Source organism: Protopterus annectens, chromosome 10.part0 (genome assembly GCF_019279795.1).
Source record: "Protopterus annectens isolate FY-2018-M chromosome 10.part0, PAN1.0, whole genome shotgun sequence".
NCBI lineage: Eukaryota > Metazoa > Chordata > Ceratodontiformes > Protopteridae > Protopterus > Protopterus annectens.
In genome coordinates, this window is record NC_056744.1 from 764414505 (window position 1) to 764442029 (window position 27525).

The 27525-nt window shown below is 40.3% G+C and overlaps 1 protein-coding gene across 1 annotated transcript in view; it reads right to left on the reverse strand.

Moving 5' to 3' along the window:
* The window catches only part of DNAI4 (dynein axonemal intermediate chain 4), a 1182639-nt gene that overhangs the window by 74477 nt on the left and 1080637 nt on the right, over positions 1-27525 (reverse strand). Inside the window, exon 16 of the mRNA XM_044085587.1 lies at positions 17038-17185. Within this exon, the coding sequence (XP_043941522.1) occupies positions 17038-17185 (148 nt within the window). The remainder of the gene's footprint in view (positions 1-17037; positions 17186-27525) is intronic.

The window sequence follows — 27525 nt, forward strand, 5'->3', positions numbered from 1 at the left end:
ATAATTTCTCACAGAGTGGCACAATGTCCTATATATGATAACTATTGCAGTATTCTTACATATGGGTAGATTCCCAAAGCCCAAAGCTTTAAATTGCTTTGGAGGGGAACTGAGGCATGGAACTGCAGTCCAGCATCACCTGAAGAATGGGCCTGGCAAAACCACTTCTGCCCCGTGATACAGCATGTATTTTAGAGTGATTAGCAAAGACATGAATGGAAGACCAAGGAGCTGCTTCTATTTTATTTTTAATCCAGATTTCTGAAAAAAGGGGGCTTTGCCATAAGATCTAAAGTTCAAAAGACTGAAAAACAAAATATCTAAAACTCAAAATATCAAATATGGGAATTTGCCCCTTCTCCACTGATGTGTAATCTGGGAGTTGGAATACATAATCAGCAACAGGTATAGGGATGCAGGGAGGCTTGCCCCCTGCATTAAAAATGTTTTTGATATTTTGAATTTTAGATATTTCATCTTTCGATCTTATGACACAGACACCTGAAAAAAGACACTAGAAGAGGCAACAGTCCTAAAAGAATAAGCTTTGATATGGTCTGGAAGTGACTTGCCATAAAAGGGGTAACAGAAAGAGATAGTCAAAGGAATCCATGTGGAGATAGTCTGTTTGAAAACACGGCAACCCAGCTTTTTGCTGTGATAAAAGATGAATAGCTGTTCTGATTTTCTAACAGTCTTAGTTTAGAATCTAAGCTGTCTATAAATTCCCACCAGCAAATGCATAATTCTTTGTCCTCTGTTCTGTGGATCAGAGAAGAAAGTATGCAAATTAATAGACTGGTTCAAGGACATTTCATTGACAACTTTAGACATAAAAGAAAGCTTAGTCCACAGGGATACCCTGTACTTGTGAAAAACTGAAAAAGGAGGAGAAGCCATAAGGCTTCTGCTAGCTCAGAAACTCTCTTGAGATAAGGGACACAAGCAAAACAGTTTTCCACGTGTAGAACTTTAGAGAAGTGGAAAAGGATGGTTCAAAAGGGAAGCTAACCTCTATAGAACATAATTCAGGTCTGAAGGAGGTGGAATGGGTTTCCTTCATGGCCTAATTTGAGGGACGCCTTTTAAAAACTGTTTGCCCTTAAAGCGTGCAGAAAGATGTGAATCCATAGGAAAACAGGCATATATGTCTTTCAAATGTACTTTAACAGAAGAATATGTCAGTCCTGTGTTTAGCATCTCACAAAGATACGAAAAATAGAAGGAATACCCACTTGATAAGGGTCCCTTATTGGGGAGGCTCCAAATTTTTGCAGGTTTTCCAATCTGGTGTAATACCTGAAGCACATCATCTGAAAATAAAAGCCTGAGTGGTATTAAAATCCTATTAAACAAATTGTTAGATTTATGGTTTGTATGTCTGTATAAAAGAGAAAGAGTCTTTCCATTGTCTCAATAAGTCCGTCCTGTGGTGTAATTTCTGGTGATTGCCTTGGTCAGATGAAAAAGAAGGGAGAACAATTACTGTCTGCACCAAAAAGGTGTCACCACTAGTGTGTTTGGGTTATTTTTCTTGATTTTCAAGAAATCCTTTGGAATCAGGGGAAGGTAAGGAAGACATAAAGGAATTTCCCCTTTCCAAGAGATTGACATAGCATCCATTCTCCAAGACTCAGGTCATAGGACTCTGGAGCAGAACTGTTTGAGCTGCTTGTTCAAAGTGGAGGCAAAACAATTTATCTGAGAAGTTTTCCAGTGATGGGTAATCTAAAGAAAGACCTCTCAGTTGAACATCCATTCATGAGGGTCTGCCTTGCATCTAATCAGGTAATCCACCACAGAATTCTTCTCTGAAGGAATATTAACTGCCTAAAGGAGATGATTTGCTGAATATCTAACTCCCTGGCTGTCATTTCAAGTCTGCAGAGATAAGATTTTGTTTCTCCTTGTCTGATGCAGTACCACATTACAGTGGTATAGTCTATGAGTATTCAAAACATTCCTAGAGACCAAAGGTAATCCAGAGATTGCAAAGCCAGAATTGGAGCTTTCATTTCCCTGACATTTATGTGGTAGTTCCTGCCATATCTTGACCAAATACCTTGGACTTTTATGTTCCTTAAACCTGACCTTCAATCCAGGTCTGAAGCATCCGTGGAGACTTCCTGGTAGGGAGATGGGGCCAGAAAGGGCACTCCTAAAATGAGTGATAGTTGGATAATCCACCAAAAAATTCCTTCTTCATAAACAGCAAGAAAGGAGCTCAAATGTTCAAGGGGTGGAAGTGCTGTGCCCAAACTGTCTTGAGGTAGCACAAATATATGGAGTCAGGTAAAAGGTAACATTTGTATAGTTGAAGTCATGTACCCCATGGCTCTCAAAATCACTCTTGCAGAGGTCAATTCTACTAGAAGGAAAGACTGGAAATAAGAAGTCAAAATTTGTTTATCTTGAGGAAGAAATGCCATTATGAGGACAGTGTTCCGGTGGCAACCTAGCAAAACAGGTCCTGAAAGGGCAGGAGGACATATTTTTTTCAAGGTTAGAGAAAATGTCAAGCAAAGAAAAGCATCCATTGTAATATGAGATCCTGAAGAAGCCTGTCTCTTGAAGGGGCCTGAACAAGAAAATTATCTAAGTGAGGAGACGTATGGATACCGTGGAGCTTGCAAAATGCTATGAGAGAGTCTAGGCATTCAATAAAAATTCAGAGCTGTAAAAAGACCAAAGGGTAAAGCAGAAAACTAGAAATAAAATTGTAAGGCAAATAATGTTAAGAATTTTCTGTGATCTGGATGAAAGGGGACATGCAGGCAGGCATCTTTGAGGTTCAGGGGTCAGAAGGAAAGCTTGTGGAAGGATCATTAGCAAAGGAGTTTGCAGAGACAGCATCTTGAATTTTAGCAAAGACAGGAAAGTGTTGAAGGCTGATAAATCAATAATGGGCCTTCACATGCCTTCTTTTCTTGGAACTATGAAGACTATTGAAGCACATGTTTGGTGATGGGAGTCAATACTACAGTTCTCCACTGAAATAGTTCTTACAGAATAGGCAAAAACAGGAGTTCCCAGCCTGGAGCACATAAAGAATTCCAGAACGGGTTTGATGTATTAGCCACATTAATTTGTAGCATTTCTTTATAATGGTGAAAATCCATTCGTCTAAATGTATTTGTCTCCATAAAGGAAAAGATGAGAAAGCTTGTTTGAAAGAACAAGGGGACCAAAGGCAGATGGGGGGTAGCTGACAGTCACAAGTTGTTTGGTTTATCTTGAAAGGAACCTTTTCATCCTTTGAAATCTGATTTGGACTTTTCTTGGCACTTCTTTTTTAGAGAATTTTTTGCCTTTTTGTTGAGATTGCAAAAGAATGAAAAAGCCTTAGAGGGATAGATTCTTTGACATTTAGGGGCAGGTGTTACAAAATCTGCTTGAACTCCATCATAATTTTTCCCTTTTCTTAAAGGTTTTTGAAGATTTCAGCAGCTGATGGACCAAAAAGATTTTCTCTGCCCAAAGCAACATCCAATAACTTGGTCTTCACATATTCAGGCAAAGACTGCAAACTTAACCAAGACTATCTTCTTACATAGACCCAGCAGCAGTAGCTCTAGAAGATGCAGCTGCTGCTCCGCCAGCACCATCATAGTAATAAGTGCTAACCCTAACCCTGACCTATCCCCTACAACCCGCTTAGGAAAACCCTTTCAATATCACTACAAATACACAAATCAGCTCGGACACACAATACATACAAACATAGATACACATACATATAACACCAATTCCATCTCCTTAGCTAGCCCTAATCCTAACACTAACCAGAAATCTGTCATCTTACCTAGCCCATTCTCTAATACTAACCCAGAAACACATGCAAACGCACTCTCACCCCAAATACAAACTCACTTAGCTCTTTCAACAACACAGACATTTGGAAAAAAAGAAGTTATGTCTTACCACAACATTCCATCTGTGTTGTTCATCTTCTTTCATTCATCACTGATGGGTTCAGTTCTAAGCCCTCGGAATCAAGTCAGCCTTTTTACCAAGCTCACACCAGCCAAACTCTCAAGATAAGTCTCTACCCAGAATGCTCTTCTCCCTGTTACCTCAGATCAAGTTTGCTAGAGAAAGGGAAGTAAAGCTGAGGCCACTTCTGCGCAAATACCCTAGGGGCACCAATTAGACCCAAAGCATCCCCCAGGAGCCTTTGGAGGGGGACGGAGGGTGGGAAGTGATGAATGAATGAAGATGAACAACACAGATTGAACGTTATGGTAAGACATAACTTCTTTATCTGATGTTATTAATCTTCTTTCCATTCATCACTGATGGGACAGAATCCCAAGCTACCTTGAGATCCATGGGCAGCCCTTATGGAAGAACATTCCTGAGTACCACTGAGCCAAATGCAGCTCTCCCTCTAGAGACAAAGTCCAATTTGTAATGATTGATAAAGGTATGAGGCTTAGCCAAGTAGCTGCTGCACAGATGTCATCCATGGAAGCCCTGGAATGGAAAGCTACAGATGTTGCCATAGATCTAGTGGAGTGAGCTTTAACTTTTGGCATATGCTCATTACTGAGGGAGTAGATGAAATGTATGCAGTCCCTTAGCCATTTTGATAATATAACCTTAGAAAAAGCCTCTCCCATTTTGGGTCCATAAAAAGAGATGAAAAGCTGTTCCGATTTATGGATAGGTTTGGTCCTGTCTAGGTAAATTCTCAGTTGTCTATGTACGTCTAAAGAGTGAAGGCTATGTACGTCTAAAGAGTGAAGGCAGTACTCTCCTCTATTGGCAAAATACAGAAAAAAACACTGATAAATCAATGGTCTGGTTTATGAAGAATTCAGAAACAACTTTGGGAAGGAAGGATGGATTCATCCGAAGTGATACTCTGTCTTCAAGAAATACCAGATAAGACCTTTTGATACACAATGCCTGCAGCTCCGAGATTCTTCTGGCAGATGTGATGGCTACCAAGAACAAGGATTTCCAAGACAAAAACTTTAGGTCACACTTCACTGTAAGTTCAAAAGGTTTTTGAGTCAAAGATTGAAGGACTAGAGTGAGGTTCCATGGTTCCACAGGCTGTCTGACAGGAGGCCTGATATGAGAGGTCCCTTTGAGGAAGGTGTTGCATTGGTGTAAAGAGATAAGAGGGGTGCCATCTATACCATTGTGGAAATTGGAAATTGCCACTAGATGTACTCTTACGGTAGAGGCAGAGCCTCCATTATCAAAAAAAACTGCAGTTACTGGAGCCAAATACGGGTCTAGCATGTTATCCTTGGACCAGATGGAGAACCTTTTCCATTTATCCTGATATAGTCTTCTGGTGAATAGTTTATGAGTGGCCAGAATGATGTCTTGAACAGCTGAGGAGATATTAGCTTGCCTGGTGACTAGTGAAAGTGGAGAAACCAAGCTGTCAGCTTGAGACTGGACCAATTTGGGTGAGTAATCAGATCTGGTAGAGGGTCCAGAATCCACGGCGGGTATACTAGGTAAGGCCGAAAGAAGGGGAACCAAACTTTTCGAGGCCAGAACAGGGCTACGAGGATCACCTTACATCTCAGCCGAAGAGCTTTCTTTAGAAATTGAGGAATCAGGGGATGGAAGGATAAGTGTAAAGAAGACCTGTGGGCCAATCATGAATTAGAATGTCCCTCAGTGACTCCCCTTCCAGGGGAAATAGAGCAAAATAGCTGCTGCACTTGTTGTTCAATGGGGAGGGGAAAAGATCGCAGCAAGGCTGGCCCCAGTGGCTGAAGATTTCTGTCACCACCTCAGGGTTGAGAGACCACTCATGAGGCATGAGGATGCATCTGCTTAGTTTGTCCACAATCACACTGGAACTCCCCGGGTTATGCGTTGCTATCAGAAATCGGTTGGAAGCTATCACTCACTGCCAAATTCACATGGCTTCTCAACATAGTGGGTAGAACTGTGTTCCTCCTTGCTTGTTGATATACCAGACCAGTGACATATTGTCTGACTGAATTGCAATTGTCCCGGAAGGGAGAGCTGAATGAAAGGCCTGCAACCCTAACAGCACAGCTCTCAGTTCCAGAACATTGATATGCAGGTGGGCCTCTGAGGTGGACCATGTGCCTTGGACAGTCTTTCCCTGGAAATGGCCCCACCCACCCGATCAGGGAAACATCCGTGATCACAATGGCTGTGGGCTGAGGGGATTGAAATGGACAAATCCAAAGTTCTACGTCTGGCCTCATTCACCAAATGAGGTCTTGTTTGCAGGACTTGGTTATACAAATCTGGTAACTGAGGGGGTGATAGTTTGGGAACCATTGACAAAGAAGGAACCATTGCAGGGTTCAGATATGCAGCTTTGCTAGAGGCATTTTTGGGATTGAAGCTGCCATACAGCCTACAGCCTGAAGAACTTCCCTTGCTGAGACTTTTGTTAGAGAGAGTATGCATTTCGTGAGAGAGACCAAGCAGCAGGGCAAGAAATTGGTAATGACTGGCTCCTAGCCGGAAGTTTAGCTGACTCCTGGAGCATTTGTCCATCTTGATGTGCTAATATGCACCCCAGAGATCTATTGAGCACATCCATTGCCTTCTCAAAAAAGGGAAGAATGGACTGAAGCATGACCATCCGGAATTTGGTTTGGGTGACAGACTTGTTTAAGCTGCTGAGATCCAAAATGGGTCTCGTCTCCTGTCTTTTTTGGCACCAAAAAGAATCTTGAGTAAAATCCAGATCCACGCTGGTCTGGTGGGACTGGTTGGATGACTCTTTTTTTGAGACAACTATAATCTCTGAAGCTGCTTCTTCCCTTTGACTGGGTGGAACATTGGGAAGTTTCCTTGGAAGGTTTGGTTGACAAGAAAGGGGAATGGTGTAACCTCTGGTAATGATGCTCTGCACCCAATGATCAATGGTGATAGATTGCCAGGCAGCTTGGTGCAGACAGAAATGACCCCCGACTGCTTCCAGAAGTAAGCAATCGGGCTGCTCCTCAGGAGCGCTGGTAAGGCTGTCTAGAAAAGGAATCCCTGGAGTCTTGGTTATGAGGACCCCCTCTGCCTCTATAGGGGCATCTTGTGGAATTGTTAACCCCTCTGACCCTGGGGGTATCATCACCACATGTGGCATGGAAAGGACCCTGAGATTTTTTGTGCAACATTTTTCCACTCCCCTGATTCCTGCAGACGGTATATTGAGGGTTGGAAAACTGTAGGCCTATGGCAGACAGGGTCTTTCCATCTTGCTCGCACATGGCTAGTGTGTCCTTTACTTTGGAACCAAAAAGGGATGAAGCTTCAATGGGAGCATTCCGAAAGGAAGACTTAAAAGGATCCGCAAGGTCACAGATGTGCATCCAGGCATGATGCCTCATGACAATGCCCAGACCCGCTGTTCTAGCCACTCCTTTGGTCGCATGTGACAGCAACCTCATGGATGAGTTGGATATTGATTCCAGGGTTGCGAGCTGTGAAACCACTTTGTCCCGGACCTCATCAGACAAAGTACAGTTTTGTACCTACCATAAATGTAGATGTTCGAAGATCCACATTGCTGCAGTCCTTACACTTGGGTAGTCCGCTGTCCTCGGTCGGCCCGAATATCAAAGTATAAGGCTGACGTCGGTCAAGGCGCATTTGACTGACATCAGGACGTCAGGGTACAAATGCGCATGACCGACATCATATCCTCAGTCTTTTCTTGCCCCAGATGTCAGAAGACCCTAAAAATAAAGGTCAAAACCAAAAGACAGCAAACAAACAACCAACCACCCGTGCACTAATTATATGTACAATATATACAATATACACAATATTTACAACCCAACCCACACAACCACCTCTAACTACAGAGGGGAAGGAGGGAGGGTAAATTGGACTGCAGCAATGTGGATCTTCGAACATCTACATTTATGGTAGGTACAAAACTGTACTATGTTCTTCATCTCACATTGCTGCAGTCCTTACACTTGGGTAGAATCCCAAAGCAGAGGTAAGGGAGGATGGTCAAACTATAAGGAAGCAGGAGCTGCCAAAATGCCCTGCAAAACAGCAGTGGCAAAACCAGCCCTGGATTTAGAGTAAAGTGGTAGGTGATAATGCCTAGAGAAAGTATGCACTGAACTCCAAGTAGCTGCCTCCAAAATATCCTTGGTTGCCACTCCCCTCAAAAAAGCTGTCGAAGTGGCAGTAGCCCTAGTGGAATGAGGCCTAATCCCAGCTGGAATCTCCTTGCCATGATGGGAATAACAGAAAGCAATGCAAAACCCAATCCACTTAGAAATAGTTTGTTTTGACACAGGCTTGCCCTGAGAACTCAAAGCAAAAGAAACAAATAACTGCTGAGACTGCCTGAACCCTTTAGTTCTGTCCAAATAATATCGCAACTGCCTGTGTACATCTAAAGTGTGCAAAATCTTTTCCCCTTTATTTTGGGGATTTGCATAAAAGTGGGCAAATGAATAGTTTGGTTTAAAGCCACACTAGAAACCACTTTAGGCATAAAGGAAGGATTAGTACGTAAAGATACCCTATCCTTATGGAAAATTAAGAAAGGCTCAACCGCCATAAGGGCCTGTAATTCAGATACCCTTCTTGCAGAGGTAATGGCCAACAAAAAAGCAGTCTTCCATGATAAATATTTCAACTCAGTAGTAGCTGCAGGCTCAAAAGGTTGTAGAGTGAGTTTCTCCAACACAAAATTGAGATCCCAAGCAGGAGTAGGAGCTCTTCGTGGGGGTCTTATATTCTTTGCCCCTCTAAGAAATTGCTTGAACAAAGGATGAGAAAACAATGGCGGGTCACAGTCATAGTGAGCTGAAATTGCTGCAGCATGAACCTTAATAGAAGAGAAGGACAAACCTTTGTCCAGTAACTCAGTAAGATATTGAAGAGCCACACTTAAATTAGGCTCAGAAACATCAAAATCCTTTGCTGCACTCCAAAATAAAAATCTCTTCCATTTATCTGCGTACACTTTCCTTGTACTAGGCCTTCTAGCTTCCAAAATCACATTCAAAACTTGTTGTGGAAGTTGAGACCCTCTATGGTTCAAAACAGAATATGCCAGGCTGTTAGGTGAAGAGAGTGAAGTTTGACATTGAGCAAATGACTGTCCTCCTGGGACAACAGGTGTGGAATCGAAGGCAAAGGCCATGGAGGCTTCCATACCAGACTTCTCAGTAATGGGTACCAGTGCTGTCGAGGCCAATCTGGAGCTATTAAAATCATCCTTGGCTTGTCCTGTCTGACCTTTAGAAGTACCTTTGGGAGGAGAGGCAGAGGTGGAAAGGCATACACATGAAGATTGCTCCAATTGAAAGAAAGAGCATCCACTTTCCAAGCTGTGGGATGAAACCTTTTCGTGCAAAACTTTGGCAGCTGATGGTTTAGTGGAGAAGCGAACAGATCTATGTCTGGAGTTCCCCATGACACTGTCAATTTCTGAAATACATGAGGATCCAATTTCCACTCGTGGGGATCCATAATTCGTCTGCTCAACACATCTGCTAAGGAGTTCTGTGCTCCTGGCAGAAACCTTGCCTGAAGATTGAGCTGTAAACTGAGAGCAGTCTCCCACAAAATCATTGCTTGCCTGCATAGAGGATAAGAATGTTCCCCTTGCTTGTTGATGTACCACATGACAGTTGTGTTGTCTGTTAGAATCAACACCTGCCCTGGAAGAAGTAAATCCTTGAAAGCTATTAATGCAAACTGGACTGCTAACATCTCCTTCAGGTTGATATGTAGATGTTGTAGTCTGGCAGGCCACTTGTCTTGTATCCACTTTCCATTTAGATGAGCTCCCAAGCTTTGTCTGAGGCATCTGTCGTTAAAATCTGACTCGCCTCTGGCCGGGTCACAGAGAGTCCCTTGTTTAGGTGACATTCCTGAGCCCACCACAAAAATTCCTTTTGAATGCAAGGTATTATTTGAATGACAGTGTCCAGATCCTGGCAGTGCTGTGTCCATACATTTTTGAGATACCATTGCAGCTTCCTCATATACAGTTTGGCATTGGGAAGCACCAGAATACAAGATGCCATGAACCCTAAGGCTTGAAGGACTGTCCTTGCAGTCAGCCCGGACTGATGAGATAATTGATGGAAGTAAAGGGAAAGACTCTTTTGTTTGTCCGGGGTTAAAAAGGCCATCTGGGATGCTGTATTCAGTCTTACACCCAGAAAGCACATGTCCTGAGAGGGTACTAGACTGGACTTTATTTCGTTCACAGAATACCCCAGGCATCTTAGCACTGCTATCACATACTCCAAATGATGAAGAAGCTCTTCCCTTCCTTGAGCCAGAATCAGGCAGTCGTCCAAATAAGGATAGATCTGTATTCCTTTTAGCCTGAAGAAAGCTATCACTGGAGCCAGAACTTTCGTGAATACTCTGGGCACAGTAGATAAGCCAAAGGGCAATGCAGAGAACTGATAGTGAGAAGTCCCAGCTCGAAAACGCAGATACTTCCTGCAACTTAGTCTGATAGGAACATGAAGGTAAGCCTCCTTGAGATCCAAAGTTACCATCCAATGATCTTTGCCCAGCAGAGGTAAAAGTTGTTGTAACGTCAACATTTTGAACTTGGGAATGTCCAGATAAGTGTTGAGGATAGATAAATCCAAAATTGGTCTCCACGTGTTCCCCTTCTTTGGTACTAGGAACAGGCGAGAATAAAATCCTAGGCCCACTTCTGGCATAGGGACCGGCTGTATGGCCCCTAGTTGAAGTAACAGAGAAATTTGCTTGTGAGCCTCTATTCTTTGTTGAGGAGGAACGTCTGGCATGCCTCTGAAAGGAGGCAAGGTATGGAAATAAAACCTGTAACCTTGGTGTATGATATCCAATACCCATCTGTCTTGGGTAATTAAACTCCAATTTTCTTTGAAAAGTGCCAACCTTCCTCCCAAAGGTGCTGCCAGATGAGAGGGCTCTGGCAGCCGAAAAGGTAGGTCATTGGGTCTGTTTACGAAAGGACTGACCCCTGCCCTCACCTGAAGACTGTGCAGGAGAACTCCCTGTTCTAGGCCTGAAAGAGCCCTGAGCTCTGCCCCTACCACGTCTAGATCTACCCCTAGACTGGGAATCATAAGAAGGATACGTCCACCCTTTAGCAGGCCAATTTCTACTAAACTTTGGAGGCTGAACCTGCAAAAAATCTTTAACAGTCTGCATAGACTTAGCCTTGTCTTCCATTTTCTTTAAAACTGCCTCAACAGGAGAACCAAACAACACATCAGATTGTAAAGGAGCATCCAAAATCCTTGTTTTAACATGGTCAGATAAATTTTGATCCCTCAGCCAGGCATGCCTGCGAAGAACTGACCCAGTGGCAGCCACCCTAGACGAGGCCTGTATAGCATCAAAACCACATTGCAAAGAATGCTTACCCACCTGTTCAGAAACATGTACTAAATCTTGTAACTCTTTACAATCAATACCTTCCGCCAGAGCATCAACCTTAGACTTCAACTGTGAAAGGAGATAGTTTTGGTATTTTAACATGTGAAACTGGCAATTCAAAGCCCTCATAGCTAGAGTGGAAGAAGTATAAACTTTCTTTCCCCATCTATCCAAGGCCCTGGCTTCTTTATCTGCAGGAACCGGATTCTTGACAACAGAAGCCTTAACACCTTTAGGCCCCTTGCTAACAGTTTCTGGGTCTGCCCTAGGACTCTTAAAAAGATACTTATGAGCTTCAGGCACCCTGTAATACCTATCCGGTTTAACAGGAGCAGGAGGTAGAGAATCAGGATTAAGAGAAGCCTCTGCAAAAACATCTTCCACTACATCCAAAACAGGAGGTATAGCCAAAGGCCTATGCTGGGGTAAAAACAAAAATTCCCTAAGCCTTTTCCTGGAATCAGAGAAGTCCTGACCTTCCCACTTAAAATGCTCCCTCATGGAATGAAGAGTTTCTGAAAAGAAAAATCCTCAGGAGGGGAAGCAGAAGGAGTAGAATCATCCACATCAGAATCAGAATAAGGAGAGTACTCCTGCAAGTCTTCAGCCGAAGACTCTGAAACATCCGAAGCCTGCTCAAAACTCCCTAGCTCAGGCTCCACCCTAGGTCTCTTATCAGGAGGGGGCAAAGAACCCTAATCAGAGTAATCAAATCTTCTGCCATTTTAAGCATATGCTTCTTGGGCACAGTTCCAGAAGAACTAGGGGTGACACCAACTGAAGCTAAACCTTGCCTGCCTCTAGGAGAAGCCTTAGAAACAGAAGGAGAGGGCCTAACCACCCTAGGCAGGGAGGGGAGTATAGTAACCTGAGAAGCCCCATCACCCTGGCCTACCTCCTGAGAGGCCACATCCTGCAATAACAAGGTCTCTCCCTGGGATCCCAAAGAAACCTCCGGTGGAACCACCGGCTCCACCGACACCTCTAAAGAACCGGCGTCCGGTACGGACGGTTCTTCTAGCCTAGGCTTCACTGCTTTGTCCTTGCGCTTCTTCGAAGAAGCGGGCGTCAGAGCATCCGACGGCATTTTATAATTGCACCGCTTCCCAAAGACTAACCTGGCACAATCTAATCTCCTCTTTATAGTGTGCTTGTTAAATCTAGCACAAGAGCGACACCCAACAACGTCGTGCTCAGGCCCTAAACAAGGAATACACAAAGTATGATAGTCTCTATGCGGTATCTGTTTCCCACAAGAAATACAATTATTCACTTTTTCTGACATCCGGTAAACCACTGAGGCAAGAAAAAACTAAAATATTCCCCAACGGGGTACTTAGCCAACTTTGACTCGGTCTGAAACTCCGACAACGAAAAATTTCAGAACGCCAACCGGCACTTGCAATACTGCTTCTGCATCGGACCATGCGGCAAAAAAGACTGAGGATATGACGTTGGTCATGCGCATTTGTACCCTGACGTCCTGATGTCAGTCAAATGCGCCTTGACCGACGTCAGCCTTATACTTTGATATTCGGGCCGACCGAGGACAGCGGACTACCCAAGTGTAAGGACTGCAGCAATGTGAGATGAAGAACATCTGTCCTGCGAGTGTCTCAGAGAGTTCGGAGATCAAGTCCCACTGGAGTCTCGTGAAATGTGCCAAATAATTCAGGGACCGTATAGCAAAGGTCCCTGATACAAAAACATGCTTCCCAAGTCTGTCCACCGACTGGGACTCCCTGTTGGGTGGGTGGACAGTGGAACTTTCCTCAGCCAAGTCCTTTTTCATGGTCACCGCCACCACCACAGCATCAACTGTTAACCCTTTAGACCAACGGGGTTCTCCTTGGGAGGGGAAAGAATCCTGTCTGGTCTCTAAGGGATTGCCTCAGTGGAATCAGGGTTCTTCCAAGTGTGCTGCACAATGAACTGGACGAGCTCATCGGCAAGTGGTGTCACCCACGAAGTAGAAGGCTGGGCGCAGATAGCCTGCAGGAACACAAACTCCTCAGACAAAGGATTGGAGGGCTTCCAGTTACCTCTCTGCTTTAACATTTCCAGGATGTCTCCAAAGGAGACATCATCAGGAGGTTACCACAGGGATCCTTCACCATCATCGCAGTCCATGTCTTCAGTTAAGGACTCCTTGGGTGCTTGAGTGAGTCCATGTGCTTCCTCTTTCGAGGGGGTTCCTCAGTGGGAGTCTCTGAGGAGGATTCGGAAAAGCGGGTACCCTGAACAGGGGTGTCCTGCGGCTTCTCTGCCTGGTGTCCCGGGGGTGGTCTGTGACAGCTGCAGCTCAGGAGGCGACTGGGGTTCCGACATCAAAGGAGTGCTACCAGAAGCAAGAGCCCTCTCCATCTCAGGGAAGGCAGGTCTGCCCAAAGAGGGATGGGAGCCCAGAACTGAGAAAGACAACCTCAGGACCAGGGTCACACCACGCTCCGACGAACCCGCCCCCACGGGTGGAGCCTCAAGCAAGATCAGTGCGGACGTGGCTATCAGCACCGAAGGATGGAACCGAGGAGAAAGACAGCTGTGCGCCCCAGGCCAAAGCACCCATCCCCCAATCCCCAGACTGAGGAAGGATCAGTTCAGCAGGAACCAAAGACCAAAGGGGCAAACTCAGAGCCAGAGTGAGATGAACTGTAGGTGCCGAGGTGATGGGTTCCAAGATGGATGTCGGAGCAGAAGGCTTTGGAACCTTGATGGTTGAAGGAGGAGTGTAAGATGAAGTCTGTGGATAAGTCAACCCAAGTCTTGCAGGTGGATGGGTCTTAGAAAGAGTGGGGATCACCCTGGCTAACAACAGGTTTGTCCACAAGATGACCATGTCATGTTCTGACAGGCTCCTGGTGGATCTAGTGGATACACCGGATGGGGAGTCAGGATGTTCAATGAAAGGGCTATATGCTTGGCCTAGAAATGAATCTATAGAAGGGGAGTATCAGGTCCATGGTGCAAGGTCTGCTGGTACTGAAGTCTCTAGTTTCAAGACCATTAGTAAAGGGGTCAAATCCAGTGAAGTAGGTACAGCCTTTGATGCCGAAGTGGCACTCGGAGCCAAAACAGTCGGTTCCAAAATGAAAACTAATGAAGTATTCAAATGTGTGCCCTGAGCCGAAGTGGCCACAGGTGCCAAAGTTGAAATAGGAGTAGTAAGGTCTATGATCAGTGCTGGAGGCAGGACCGGTGCTGAAACTGGCACTGGTATCGAAGGTTTTGAGATGCTCGGTGCTGAGGAAGATGTAGCCATAGAGGTAGATTTATGCTCCGAAGACAACTTTGGGACCTTTGATTTCCCAGGCTTCCCCTGATCACCTGACATTGAGGAGGGAACCGAGTGGGATCTCATTTTGTCTTTAGTAGGAGGGGTTGAGACCTCCATCGCAGAAATGGCCTCTGAGAAGGGAGACTTGAGTAACCCTTTCAGAATTGGTTTATTTTTGCGCTCATTAAGAGTGCATTGGCTGAAACTCTGACAAATATCACACGGAAGCTGCACCGAAAGGTGGGGTACTCCTAAACAGTATACACAGTCATTCTGAGAATCACTATTAGGTAACTTGCCATTACATGAAGCACGATGCTTAAAACCTGAAGTACCCTTCTTATCCAACATCTTGATAGAAAGACACCACAGGCCAACTGTATAATCCAACTAGAACAAAGTCAAACACCATTTAAAAAAGTCACAAATACAGTAATACAGTGGTATGTAAAGAGAAAAGAAACACCTTACTATAAACCAAAGGTAATAGATTAAACAGGAAAGACAACACCAGCTATGGTATTGAAGAAATACCACAATGGTAAGGGAGGAAAGGCCATACCAACAATGGTACTTGAAAGATTACCAATGGTAACAACAGGTAGAGTAGAGTAGAGAGGGAAAAAACAAGGTTAGATAAAAGAAAAAACACCAGAAATACTATTCGCTCAATAAAATATGAAGATATCAAAAATTTTTCACACAGATATCAAATAAAGTTCCACTTAGCTGAGAGCTCGGCTGAAACGTGGCTTTACGGCTATGCGGCAAAAGAGATCTGAGGTAACAGGGAGAAGGGCATTCTAGGTAGAGACTTAGCTCGAGAGTTTTTTTGGCTGGTGCGAGCTTGGTAAAAAGGTCGACTCGGTTCCGAGGGCTCGGAACCGAACTCATCAGTGATGAATGGAAAGAAAATTAACAACATCAGATCAGATGTTTGGTAAAAATGAACATTCGAAAAACATCCCTGTATATGTATGTCTGTGTGTGTACTGCACACATATAGAGTCCACTGCATTTCCTTAACACATCTAAACTCACACTGTATCACAACAGCTCAACAATCACAACTCATAAACAGTAGCTTGAGTGCACATTTTTTAAAGATATATAAACTGTGGTTTGTCATATTATAATCAAAATATGTAAATAGAGAGAAAGCATTTTAAAGGCAGCAAGTTTTCTACATCCACTACTCCCCACCCCATCCTAATTTTATTATTCTCACACCAAAATGACAGCACTTCATAGTCCATAACTTCACTGCAGCATATTAAGACACTGTGAAGCATGGTGAGAAAATCTGTGACAGTTTAGTTCGCATTGGTTAAAAAAATATGTAAATAAAATTGAAGTAAAAAAAAGGAAAAGAAATAACAAAGGTAGCTGCAATAGCTGTTACAAGGAGCTGACATTTTACTTTCCCTTTCACTATCCACAGCAAAAAGAAAGCTGAATTTAGCGAGCATAGGAACTGTTGTTTTGTTTGCTTAGTAGAAGTGTACCACATTCCATGATAACTAACATGTGCCATTATATTTAACACAAAATGAAGGTACAATACTAATGATAACCAAACTAGTATACACATTACAGATAGAGTTTTTCAATGTGTCCAATCCAGCAAAAACTCTGTGTACAATTCAAAGTGACAGGGACCTTTCCTATATCAGTATACTTCAAGTCTTTATAATATAGGGTATTTGTATTTCAGGCATTTTTTTCAGTTTTCATTGTTCGTTTTTTATATGGTCTCCAGAATCATATAGAGTCTTTACTGAGGAAACATAAAATCTGTTTCTGAATGGGATATGTGAATAGGATATCTTCGTTAGTCTCTGACTCAGACAGATAACTCTCTGCAGCAGGATTCGGTGACCTTAAGATGATAAGCTGGGGTAGGAAAATATTTAAGTTTGGGTACAGCAATAAAAAACGTTTTCTTGCAAAATGAAGTATATGCACTTGAATTATTTTGATGAAACAAGAATAACTTTACATACTTTCTTTAATGGGATTTTATTTAGTATCATTAGAATTTTTAATTTTGGAGCTTATCTCCCCGGGCCTCTACTGAAAATGGACATATATCCAGCTAGACTAGCCCGGTCAACAAATGTAAAATAAAATAAAATAACAAAAAGATGGCCCACTTGACACAGAGGGGGGTGTTAATGAAGCATGGAGGCTCACTCCCAGCTGCTAAAAGTGGAACTAACTATTCTTCTTCACTAATATTTTTGTAGGTGCTAAGCAGTGTATAAAAGATGTTCCACTGTCTTCAGCTGTGATGTATTTAGTACATGAGATAATATCCTGAAGACTACTGAGTAAACAACTAGTCATACCCACCTATTTAAATTAGAGCACATAACATAATGTGGCCATTATTAGTTTACCTGAGTAACTTTTGGCAGGTTCCTCATTTCAAAAACACTGACTTGTCCATCACTGTCACCAATCAAAACACAGTCTGTATTTTTGGTAAACAGAACAGTTGTTAACTTCGTATCAGGTCTGGATGAGCTCACAATAATTGGATCCAAACTGAAAGAAAAAAATAAAGGTAGTTTGAATAGCACTGAAGAAATAGATTAAGCCGTGTTTTATAACAGCATTAAAGTGCTTGCACAACCTTTATATCACAATAAAAGAAAAACAGCAGTACAATTTCCTTCCCATTTGTGTCCCTTTATTTTTGATTGAGACTTGTGCTATGCCTAACCACATTAAGAATATGAATAGGTGAAGAAAAGCAATTGTTAGGATTCTAATTTCCTTAGAAAATGTTTATGCCCTGAAATCTTTATGAAATGTGCCAATATAATCAAGGAGAAACGAGTAAAGTATGGGATAATCAGACCTGGATTACAGAACTTTTCCTTTTCGTAATGATTTTTTTCTTTTTTTTTTGTTACAGTATATCCAAATTGCTAGAAAAATAAAGAACAACTGTCCCCATTTTTAATAGGGGCACACCTAGAAATATTATAAATTACCCATAAGCATTGTTACTGTTTTAATTTTGCAAGATTGTAGAAGATACATTTTCATTACAACATTTTATTTTTGTTTTGTTTTGTGTACGTGACACTGCTGTTAAAGTTCAGAGTGTTTTTAGAGTGGAGCAAGGCACTGAGCTGTCTTTGATGAATTTCAAGTACCAGATCATTAGATAAAAAGAAAGAAGACTCAGTCTAGTGGTCCTGGTTGTAGACCACATCAAGGTTAGTTGTGTAACTTCTAATGCAAAAATCTTAATGGCTTTGTAAAGTTTGCATTTATGTATAAAACAAACAAGATGGGGACCACCATGATAAATATAATAAAAATTAAAATGTTGTTCTTCTTAAAACAGAGAGATGAGCGCTTTCGCGTGCTAACAAGGCACGCTTCTTCAGGTCTTACAGGAAACAATTAATTCTGCTTCACACACACACACACACACACACACATATATATATATATATATATATATATATATATATATATATTTTATCAGCACCTTCATCAGAAACACTTGGGGCAATCAATCAATTAGCAGATGATCCTATTATACACTGAATGCAACTTCACTTGAATGGTAGTGAATAAATTTAAAGTGAATTTATAGTAACAAAAGAACAACTATTGCATCACATCTTATAACTAGGCGTATGCTTAACTGCCATAAAGCTATGTGACTAAACATTTCATCACATAAAGTATGACTATACATTAATCACAAAATGCATATATAAAAATATATATAACATATAAAATAAGAAAAAGTGTAAAAATATACTAGTATAGAATATATAAAGTAAATACATGGCTGTATATAGAAAATTTACAGCCATATATGAACCACTGCATAAAATCTATCAATAATGTGTATATGTAAATAAATAAATGCATTCTATGCATATATAAGCATGAACATAGCAAGTATATCTCATAAACAAAAATAATGAGAAATATATACATTCTATGATCTTATTAATCTAAATTAATTTATGTGTTCGTGCTTCTAATACTGGCTTGATACTTACAAAATTATTCAGACCTGGATATAAATGTGCACGTAATTTAAATATCCAACATAGCTCTATCAATTCTAAGTAATTCATTTTATCTCCTCCTCTTTTATTAGCAGTTACTATTTGTAATACTCTAAATTTAAAATAATGGTTCTTTTTGGCAACTATGTGTTCTGCAATTGCATTTTGTTGATTAGACCATCTAATATCATATATATGATTATAAATCCTATCTTTAAGTCTCCTAGATGTCATACCTACATAAAAACAGGGACATAGGACACAAGTTGCAAGATAAATAAGATTACTATCATCACATGTAGCATGAAACTTAGGTATAAACCTATAGTCTAGAACAGGATGACTAACAACTGTATATCTGTTATCACATCACACATATTGCAACGACCACAGGGAAATGTCCCAAAGCTCTGTTCACCCTTATGTAATTCCTTTTGAGTGTCAAAACCATGATCTATGCATAAAAGTCTCTTAAGATTCTTACTATTCCTATAGCTGAATCTAGGAGACTCATCTACAATGTTTAGTATAGTGGAATCATCTGTAAGAACATGCCAATTCCTTTTAATTATATTAATAATATTCTTATTGTCATTCATGTATCTGGTAATGAAAGTCACCCTAGTGCCCTTATTAAATCCACTACAATGAATACCTGTTTTATTTTCATCTCTAAGTCACTGGTATTCATAAAGACAGCTTCCTTCGCTCTATCTATCATAGGTTTATTATACCCTCTTTCTAAAAATAATTTCTCCATATATTCTATCTGTTTATATAAATCTGCAGTATCTCTACAGATTCTCTTCAATCTATGAAATTGGCTTTCAACAATGTTGGAAAACATAAACCTAGGATGTATACTTCTGAAATGTAATAAGGCATTTTTCCAACACGGCTTCCGATACAAAGAAGTGGACAGACATCCTGGCACATTTTTGGAGATAACTATATCTAAAAAACCTACCTTCAAATTGGAACATGTCATGGTAAATTTAAAAAAATCTGTCATTGATTCCAAATATCTCACAAAATCATTTAACATAATAGTATCTCCATCCCAAATTAATAGGATGTCATCCACAAAATGTCTGTATAGGAGTACGTGTGAGCAATAATGACTATTGAATAAAAATGCCTTCTCCCAAAAGTATACAACAAGATTCGCATAAGTATTCGCACATGGGCTGCCCATAGCAACACCCCATTTCTGTAGGTACAAATTGTCTTTGAACATAAAAACATTATTCGATAAGACAATATCCACAGTGTACAAATCAGCAACTGCTCATCATTGTTAAATCTGTTAATTTCATTCAGAATATCCCTGATGGCTTCCATTCCATATTCATTAGGGATAGAAGTGAACAAGCTCTTCACATCTAAAGTAACTAATAAACAATTTGTAGGTAAGGACTGTTCAGACACATGATCTAATTCCTCTAATAGCTGATAGGTATCTCTTAAAATAGTAGGAATATCCCTCACTAAGGGTCCTAGCTTAGTTTCAATATAGATAGACATTGTCTCTGTTACCCAGCCTCCTCCTGCCACAATAGGGCGCATTGGGGGTGGAAAAATGTTCCTGTGAACTTTCGGTAGCCCTTTAATATAAGGAATCAAAGGAGACTCTACTAAAAGATAAGCATAGAGTTCCTGATTAACCTGTCTACACATAAGGAGGTCATACAAGCCATCATAGATGCGTTTTAAAATATTTTTAAAATATTTATTGTCAATGTTAATGTATGTGTTAGTATCCTGTAACATCTCAAGCATGGCTTTATCATAATCACACATATTAAATAACACTATCCCCCACCCTTATCCGCTAGTTTAATGGATAGATCAATATTATTCCGAAGAAAAAGCAAAGATGCTTGTTCTTCTGCATTTAAATTAAAGTACAAGCATCTGCGTGTTTGAGTGGAGAAATATTCATAAAAATCCCTTTCACACATCTTAGTAAAACATTCTACACATACCGGTGAACCGGGAATGAAAGTGCTTTTGCGTTTTAGCCTGTTAATACTACTCGAGACAGCCTGGCAATCATCTTTGAACATCAATTTTAGTGCTACAGAGCACCCAAACATTCTTAAATCAGTTAACAATTCACCCAAGTCACTACCTTGGGATGGAATAAAGGATAAACCCTTATTCAATAATAATATGTCTGCAGGAGTCAACTCATAGCTTGAGAAATTAAAAGCTAGGCAGTTCAATTCCTTGTCTGGCGTCTTGTTTCCGAGTTCCTGTCTGAGAATTTCCTTTTCCGACGTCCTCGACTGTTGGAGCTCATTCTGGACGCTGCATGTATTCTCATCGGGTAGGGTAAAAAATGTTCAATGCCACTGGTTATCATCTTGGGTCTAGCTCCTGAAACATTTGCACTCGCATGACCCAACAGAGCCTGTTGATTAGGTGGAGGAGTGTCTACGGCTGAGGGTGTGGTTAGTTCAAAAACACCACTCGGTGACGTATCAGGCACATGTTCTTCATTCATAGTATCACTCATAGGAATATTTTCATTTAAAGCGGTAACATCAACCGCTAAAGATTTATCATTCTTATTACCATTGTTAGAGGCAATATGAATAGATTGTGAGGCAACATTTGCATAGCTATTAAAATTATTGTTATTCTTAGGCCAAACAAATACATGACCAGAAATAAAATCCTTATAGTCACGTTGCAGTTTACGATGTTTTTAGAGTGGAGCATGGCACTGCACTGCCTTTGATGAATTTCAAGTACCAGATCATTAGATAAAAAGAAAGAAGACTCAGTCTAGTGGTCCTGGTTGTAGACCACATCAAGGTTAGTTGTGTAACTTCTAATGCAAAAATCTTAATGGCTTTGTAAAGTTTGCATTTAGCAAAATCGCTTACATTTAGATTAAAACTTATTTACTTCAGTTTTTTTCATTACATCCATTCCCTGAGACCTGTTCATAATCATAACAAACCAGCAGAGATGTGCTGCATATGCTTCCTTCTCTTAAAACACTTAGTCGTAGGTGAGCATCACAGAAGATGCCAGTGAAAGAACAGCAGTCCTATGAACATGAGAATTTAATAATGATGAACATACTAACTAGACATCTTTGAATCATAGCACAAGTGGGAGATAGAAACACTGACTCCTGATGGAAGGTTCTGCACTGGACTAATAATGAGGTGAGAAATCCTCTGAGTGTGTAGGAGTTGAGGGATGGATGCACTTGTCCTGCCTAGATTTGTCAATATACCTTACACATCCTTTTTTTTTTTTTTTTTTATCAGCTTCCTTTGCCTCTATTGCTAGTGGTGGAAATTGAATATCATGCCCAAAATAGACTTCACTTTGTGTATATAAATAACATTACAATCACATAACATACGTCACTGATAGTATAATATGTCCAATACATAACATATGTGAGGTACATAGGGTGTGCTGATTAGACTCTGAAATCAGGCAATACACAAGATTGTTATATGCCTCTCTGATATCAAGGAGGTGCATAACAGAGCTGGTATGCACAATTCTCACATTAAAGTATAAAAGCAAGAGAAAGAGGTATTTAACAAATTGTATAGCTGTTAGTCTAACAAATAACTTGGCTTCTGGACACTATTGGTGTGGTAGTGCTAACTGTTTCACAACTTTCATGGCTCTAAAACATTTTGGGCTCCCACATGTTTTTTTTTTTTTTCCATGTAACTAGTAGTACACTGGTGCTCGATGCACTACAAAAAATTTTAATTGTATTTCTACAATTCTGACTTAATCATGTGATGATGTGCATGTCAACATTCACCTCACAAGCTTCAATCTCAAGGTGATTTTTTTTCACATATGCTGTCTTGAACTTGGTACTGAAAGATAAAACAACAAAAACTGGCTGGCAGAAAGAACACATTTCAGAGTCTGTTGTACCATCATTATGGAAATAAACTCTATTTATATTCCTTTTTATTCATGTAGCACAACACAGTTCTCTACTGCTTACACATCTGAAGTTGATTCCTTTGAATATTATTACACTTTTGCAGCTAACCTGAGCCTTTTATTTACTGAGATCTAAACTATCAGATTACAGATATAAGATTCCATACACAAGTTGATGCAGTTTCAGGCCAATTTTTGTTCTATGTCAGTCTGTGCACATCTACTATAGCATGTGAGTTTTGTAAATATGTAAAATAATGTAAATATATGTAAACTCTGTATACTGTTCTTGTCACTTAAACCTGCTTTCTGAAATCCCAGTGCTTTCCATTGTGTCTGCTATTTAATATTTTGTTGCTTTGCTTTATGCTCCCCAATTGGAAAAAAAATGACAGAAAAGGCCAAAGTGACATTCACAAAAATCAGAAACAAATAAATAATACATAAATGGTAATGTGCTAAGAAACAGTGGAACAGAAGAAAACATACTGTTACTTCCTTGCAATAGGTCCTTAAAGTCATTTTTTTTGCATTTTAATCTTAGTTCAGAGAAAAATAAAGTAGAATAAAATTTTAAAAGGCAAAAATGGAGTCATTTTGGATGGGATAAGTCAATTCTCTTGAGACTGAGAGGATCAGGCAAATAGTGCCTCACTGTTCAGTGTAATTTCCACAAAAAGTAATTAATTAATAAAGCATGAAGGTAATGTTCACCTTCATCATCAAAAATTAGAAGAGTGCATCACATTATGGTTCTATTATGAATCACTGACTTCCACAAAGACAGTCATCCAAAATATCAAAACAATAATGCCCAAAACAATGATGGGAGAACATTTTAGTATTAAGTATTAAAGCAAGCCCTCCACAAGTTCAGACCTATATATACCAATTCCATGGTAGCACCAAGTCGAAGAAGGGAGTAATCTCCCAAAAGAAGTAAATCATTGCCAGCAAACACTTAGAAGTAGCAGCAACAATGATTTCTTATGGAGGCTAGAGTTTCAAATTCTGTCTTTTGATCTTTTTTCTGCAAGCAAATAAAGCTTGAGGAATTTCATCTCAATTAACTGTAGAGGAGTATCACATTACAAATAAAAATACATTTTATTTAAATAACATTTGGTAAATAAATTATAAAGTTACTAATTTCTCAATCATGCTCTCAGAAGGTACACTAAACTGACTTAATACATGGGAGAATATAAATCTTCATAACATGCACCCAAAAATTTAACTTATTGAAGTTCATTTTCATGACTGGATAGAGCCCAATACGTCTATTGGCTGTATTCAATGAAGACCAGTGATAGCAGTTATACTTTTCTGGAGGAAATTTGGCTAGAAAAATCCGTGAAATTCCCTAGGGGAAACTAAACAAACAGAATTTAATAAGGTGTTAATGTTGGGGCTGTTTGAAAAATATGGTGGGGGTAGTGAGGAATTTAGGTTTAACTTTAAATGAGATATGGATTCAGAAATAGAGTCCATTGTTAATACTATTTCTTTGGACAGGGCTATGATTAATCTGCAGTTGTTCATTTTTTATCTATTGTCTTTTACATTTCTTTGATGATATTTTGTTTTTATAGCTTTTCTTTCTTTATCATTTTCTGTACCATGCCTTTTGGTGAATTACAGTACAGTCCACATACTATTTCTCTGTTGCAGAGCACCAAAGAGTGGTTTCAAGTTTGATGGGCTTAGTGATAGCTTCTGTGTACAGATATATTATGGATAGGGAAGTACAAGACATACTACCTAATATGGGCATGTCCATCCTGGGGGGACGGGACATTTGTCGATGAATCTCCCTACGAAGAGGTGTGGTCTAAAGAGGGAAGTTGCCATTGGACATGTGTTGATAAGCACAATGGAGGGGGCACAGAAACTGAGTATGTCATACAAAGAAATACTGCCTGATAGTTTGCTTTATGAAACAGTAGAAGAGTTGAGCTCTGGAACTCATTCACTTATAACAACCTCATTTTTTTAATGTGCAATTCATTGAGACTGATCTTGCAAAAAAATAAGACAAGTGTTTCCTCACTGCCAAATGTAGCAAGTTTCATCCCCCCCATTACTTGTCATACACTCCAGCCATGGCAACACTTGCTCTGGGAAATGGTGTATTGGTTAGATTAATTGTATCTTGATGGAATAAACCTGTAACAAATGAAACCTTTAATGAGCTCTGTCACCAAGTTGCATGCTTATGGCACCGATACACTTTGGTCGATGATCCTGAATACATAAGCCAGCAAGAAACAGGGAGGCCGAATAAGAAGGTATCCTATATGATGCTAAAGCTATGCCAGACAGAAACTGTAATATGTTTAGCTGTGGTTATTGTATTAGGGATGACAATGACTGTTTGATGGAAGAAGTGCCAAACATGGAGAACTGAAAGTGAAAAATAAATACACCTGTACCCAAGAGTATTTCTGCTTGGTTAGCAGCTGTTATCCTGGAGAATATTCACGGATCAAGCAGGTAAAATGTGGTCAGGATTTCTTTTTATGGACTTCATTGACTGCCACCTAACAGGTATAAATTTTGAAACAGTTTTTTCAGCCTTTAGGCTACTGTCTGAGAAGTCTCATTCCTGTCATACTACTCCTTTGCTTTAGGATCTTCACCGCCAGGTCTGTATACAAGACAGCTCTTCTCAAATACCACATTCTGCACAGCCTGAGTGCTGTTTGTTTGAAAGAGCTTTTGGTTCTATATGTCTCTGCTAGATCCATCAGGTCATCAAGTGAGGGTCAGCTAAGCTGTCCTAAGCATCTATTTGAACAATTCTGGCATATTGTCCTTTGCTTACCTTGCCCCAGCTTTTCAGATTTAGATACCCTCTCTGATTCAGATATGCACCAAGTTCATAAAGAGTCTTCTTTTAAGGTTCTTCCTCAATGATTTCTGGAAGACAATCTTAGTTTGTTGTATCTTTTCTAATTATTTATTTCTTATCCTGTTCATGCTGATTATTTTCTTCTCAAGATTTTATCTATTCCTTTTATTCTTCTAAGTGCCCACAAATTACCACATAGATGGAAACCCATTAAGTATGGAAGAAGTAATTAGGGATTTGGGGATCCAAGTAGATAGTAATCTCTCCTTTGACAATCACGTTGCCAAAGTGGTTAGAAAGACCTTCTATATAGCCCACCTTATCAGGAAAGGGTTCACATCTAGATCAAGAGAGGTCATTGTACCCCTCTACACATCACTCATCAGGCCCATAGTTGAATACAATGCCCCATTTGGGATGTACCTTACCCGACATCTGCAGCAACTGGACAGACCACAAAAGTACCTCACCAAGAGGATCACGAGCCTCAAACAGATGCCCTATGCAGTTCGACTAAAGAAACTCCAGCTCTACTCATTTGCTTACCGCCTACTCAGAGGCGATCTATGCCTGACGTGCAAAGCCATGCCTAACCCAGAATTAATGGACATGCTCCACCTCAGGAAATCCAAATCCCTTAGAGCTACATGCTCCAGGGACTTAAACCTCAGCACAGCAATAAATAGGACTTGCTGGAGGGACAGATTCATATCCCAGAGGCTCCCCTCACTCTGGAACAGAATCCCAATTCATGTTAGGCAGAGCCCCTCACTGACCCTCTTCAAGAGAAATCTTGATGAGTGGATGGGAGATCGTAAGTTTACCCCTGGGATCTCTTCAGTGTCCCTGCTAGACAGAGGCACAGTAAACTAACCTTAAAGGGCTATCTTCTGTGACTTACTATACAGAGGCACAGTTAACTAATCTAAAAGGGAGGCGAAAGCCAAACACACTCTGGCTAGGCTTATAAATGCCCTAGGGCAGATAGCCTAGTATCTACCTATGAACCTATAAGATACTTATCCTGTTAAGAATTAAAAAAATCTAAATAATAAATTAATAAATTGAAGATTTTCATGTATTCATTAATTTGCATTTGAACTGAGCTAATACATAATACAAGTTTTCAGGATGAGATCATTTTGAATAAAGTATTACAGCAATGTGAAAAATAGAAAAATTACAATATTTATTTATTTTGCATTTGCTGACCAGTGAAGTCCAGCTGGAAACAAAGGCCCCTTTTTCAGTGGAGGCCCAGTGAGAAAAGCTTCATCACATGCAGTACAATCAAAATCTTTTAAGTTAATATAATATTAACAATGTCAGGCAGAATACAATTAAAATAAATTTTAAAATGTCAACATAGCTATGACAGCAACTACAAATACAGTAGTAAGGTTTCATAAACTATCTACACTCTATAAAGATATAGTTAAATAACTATACAGTAGACCAGATGTCACAATACAGAGTACTGAGTTATTTACGAAGAGTGAATAACAAAAGGTTGATTTAATTTTGAAATATAAATGAAATGATTGGTAAAAGAGTTAACAGAGGTATAGGCAGAAGGTGGTGTGGGTGAAGACAGAGGGGTAATTGATAAGGAGAACAGAGGTATAGCAGAAGAGGAGGAAGAAAGCAGAAATGTTATACTTATCCTGATGATGTAGAGCTACAGAGTCAGGATCTTGAGAGATGCTCTCTTAGGTTTATTTTGAATGCCTATTGGTTGTCAAGAAGCCCGAGGGCTACAGAGATTGATTATAAAGAGGCTCCCAATGCATTTTTTGGCTTTACTGACAGAAAGGAGGAGTTTGTCTTTAGTGCAAAGAGCTTTGGTAGAGTGGTAGTGCTGAAGCATGGCTTTTAGTGTTGGATACATATCAGGGCAGTATATCAGAGTATGAACTAGTAGAAGCTGTCTGTAGTGGAAATGATGTGGGAGTTCAGTCCAATTTAGTTGTTCAAGGGAAGGACAATGGTGAGTTCAGCAAAGCTAGCTATTTTATTATAGCAATGTGCCAGCTTTGTCTATATGGAGGTTTGTAGGTTAGTAA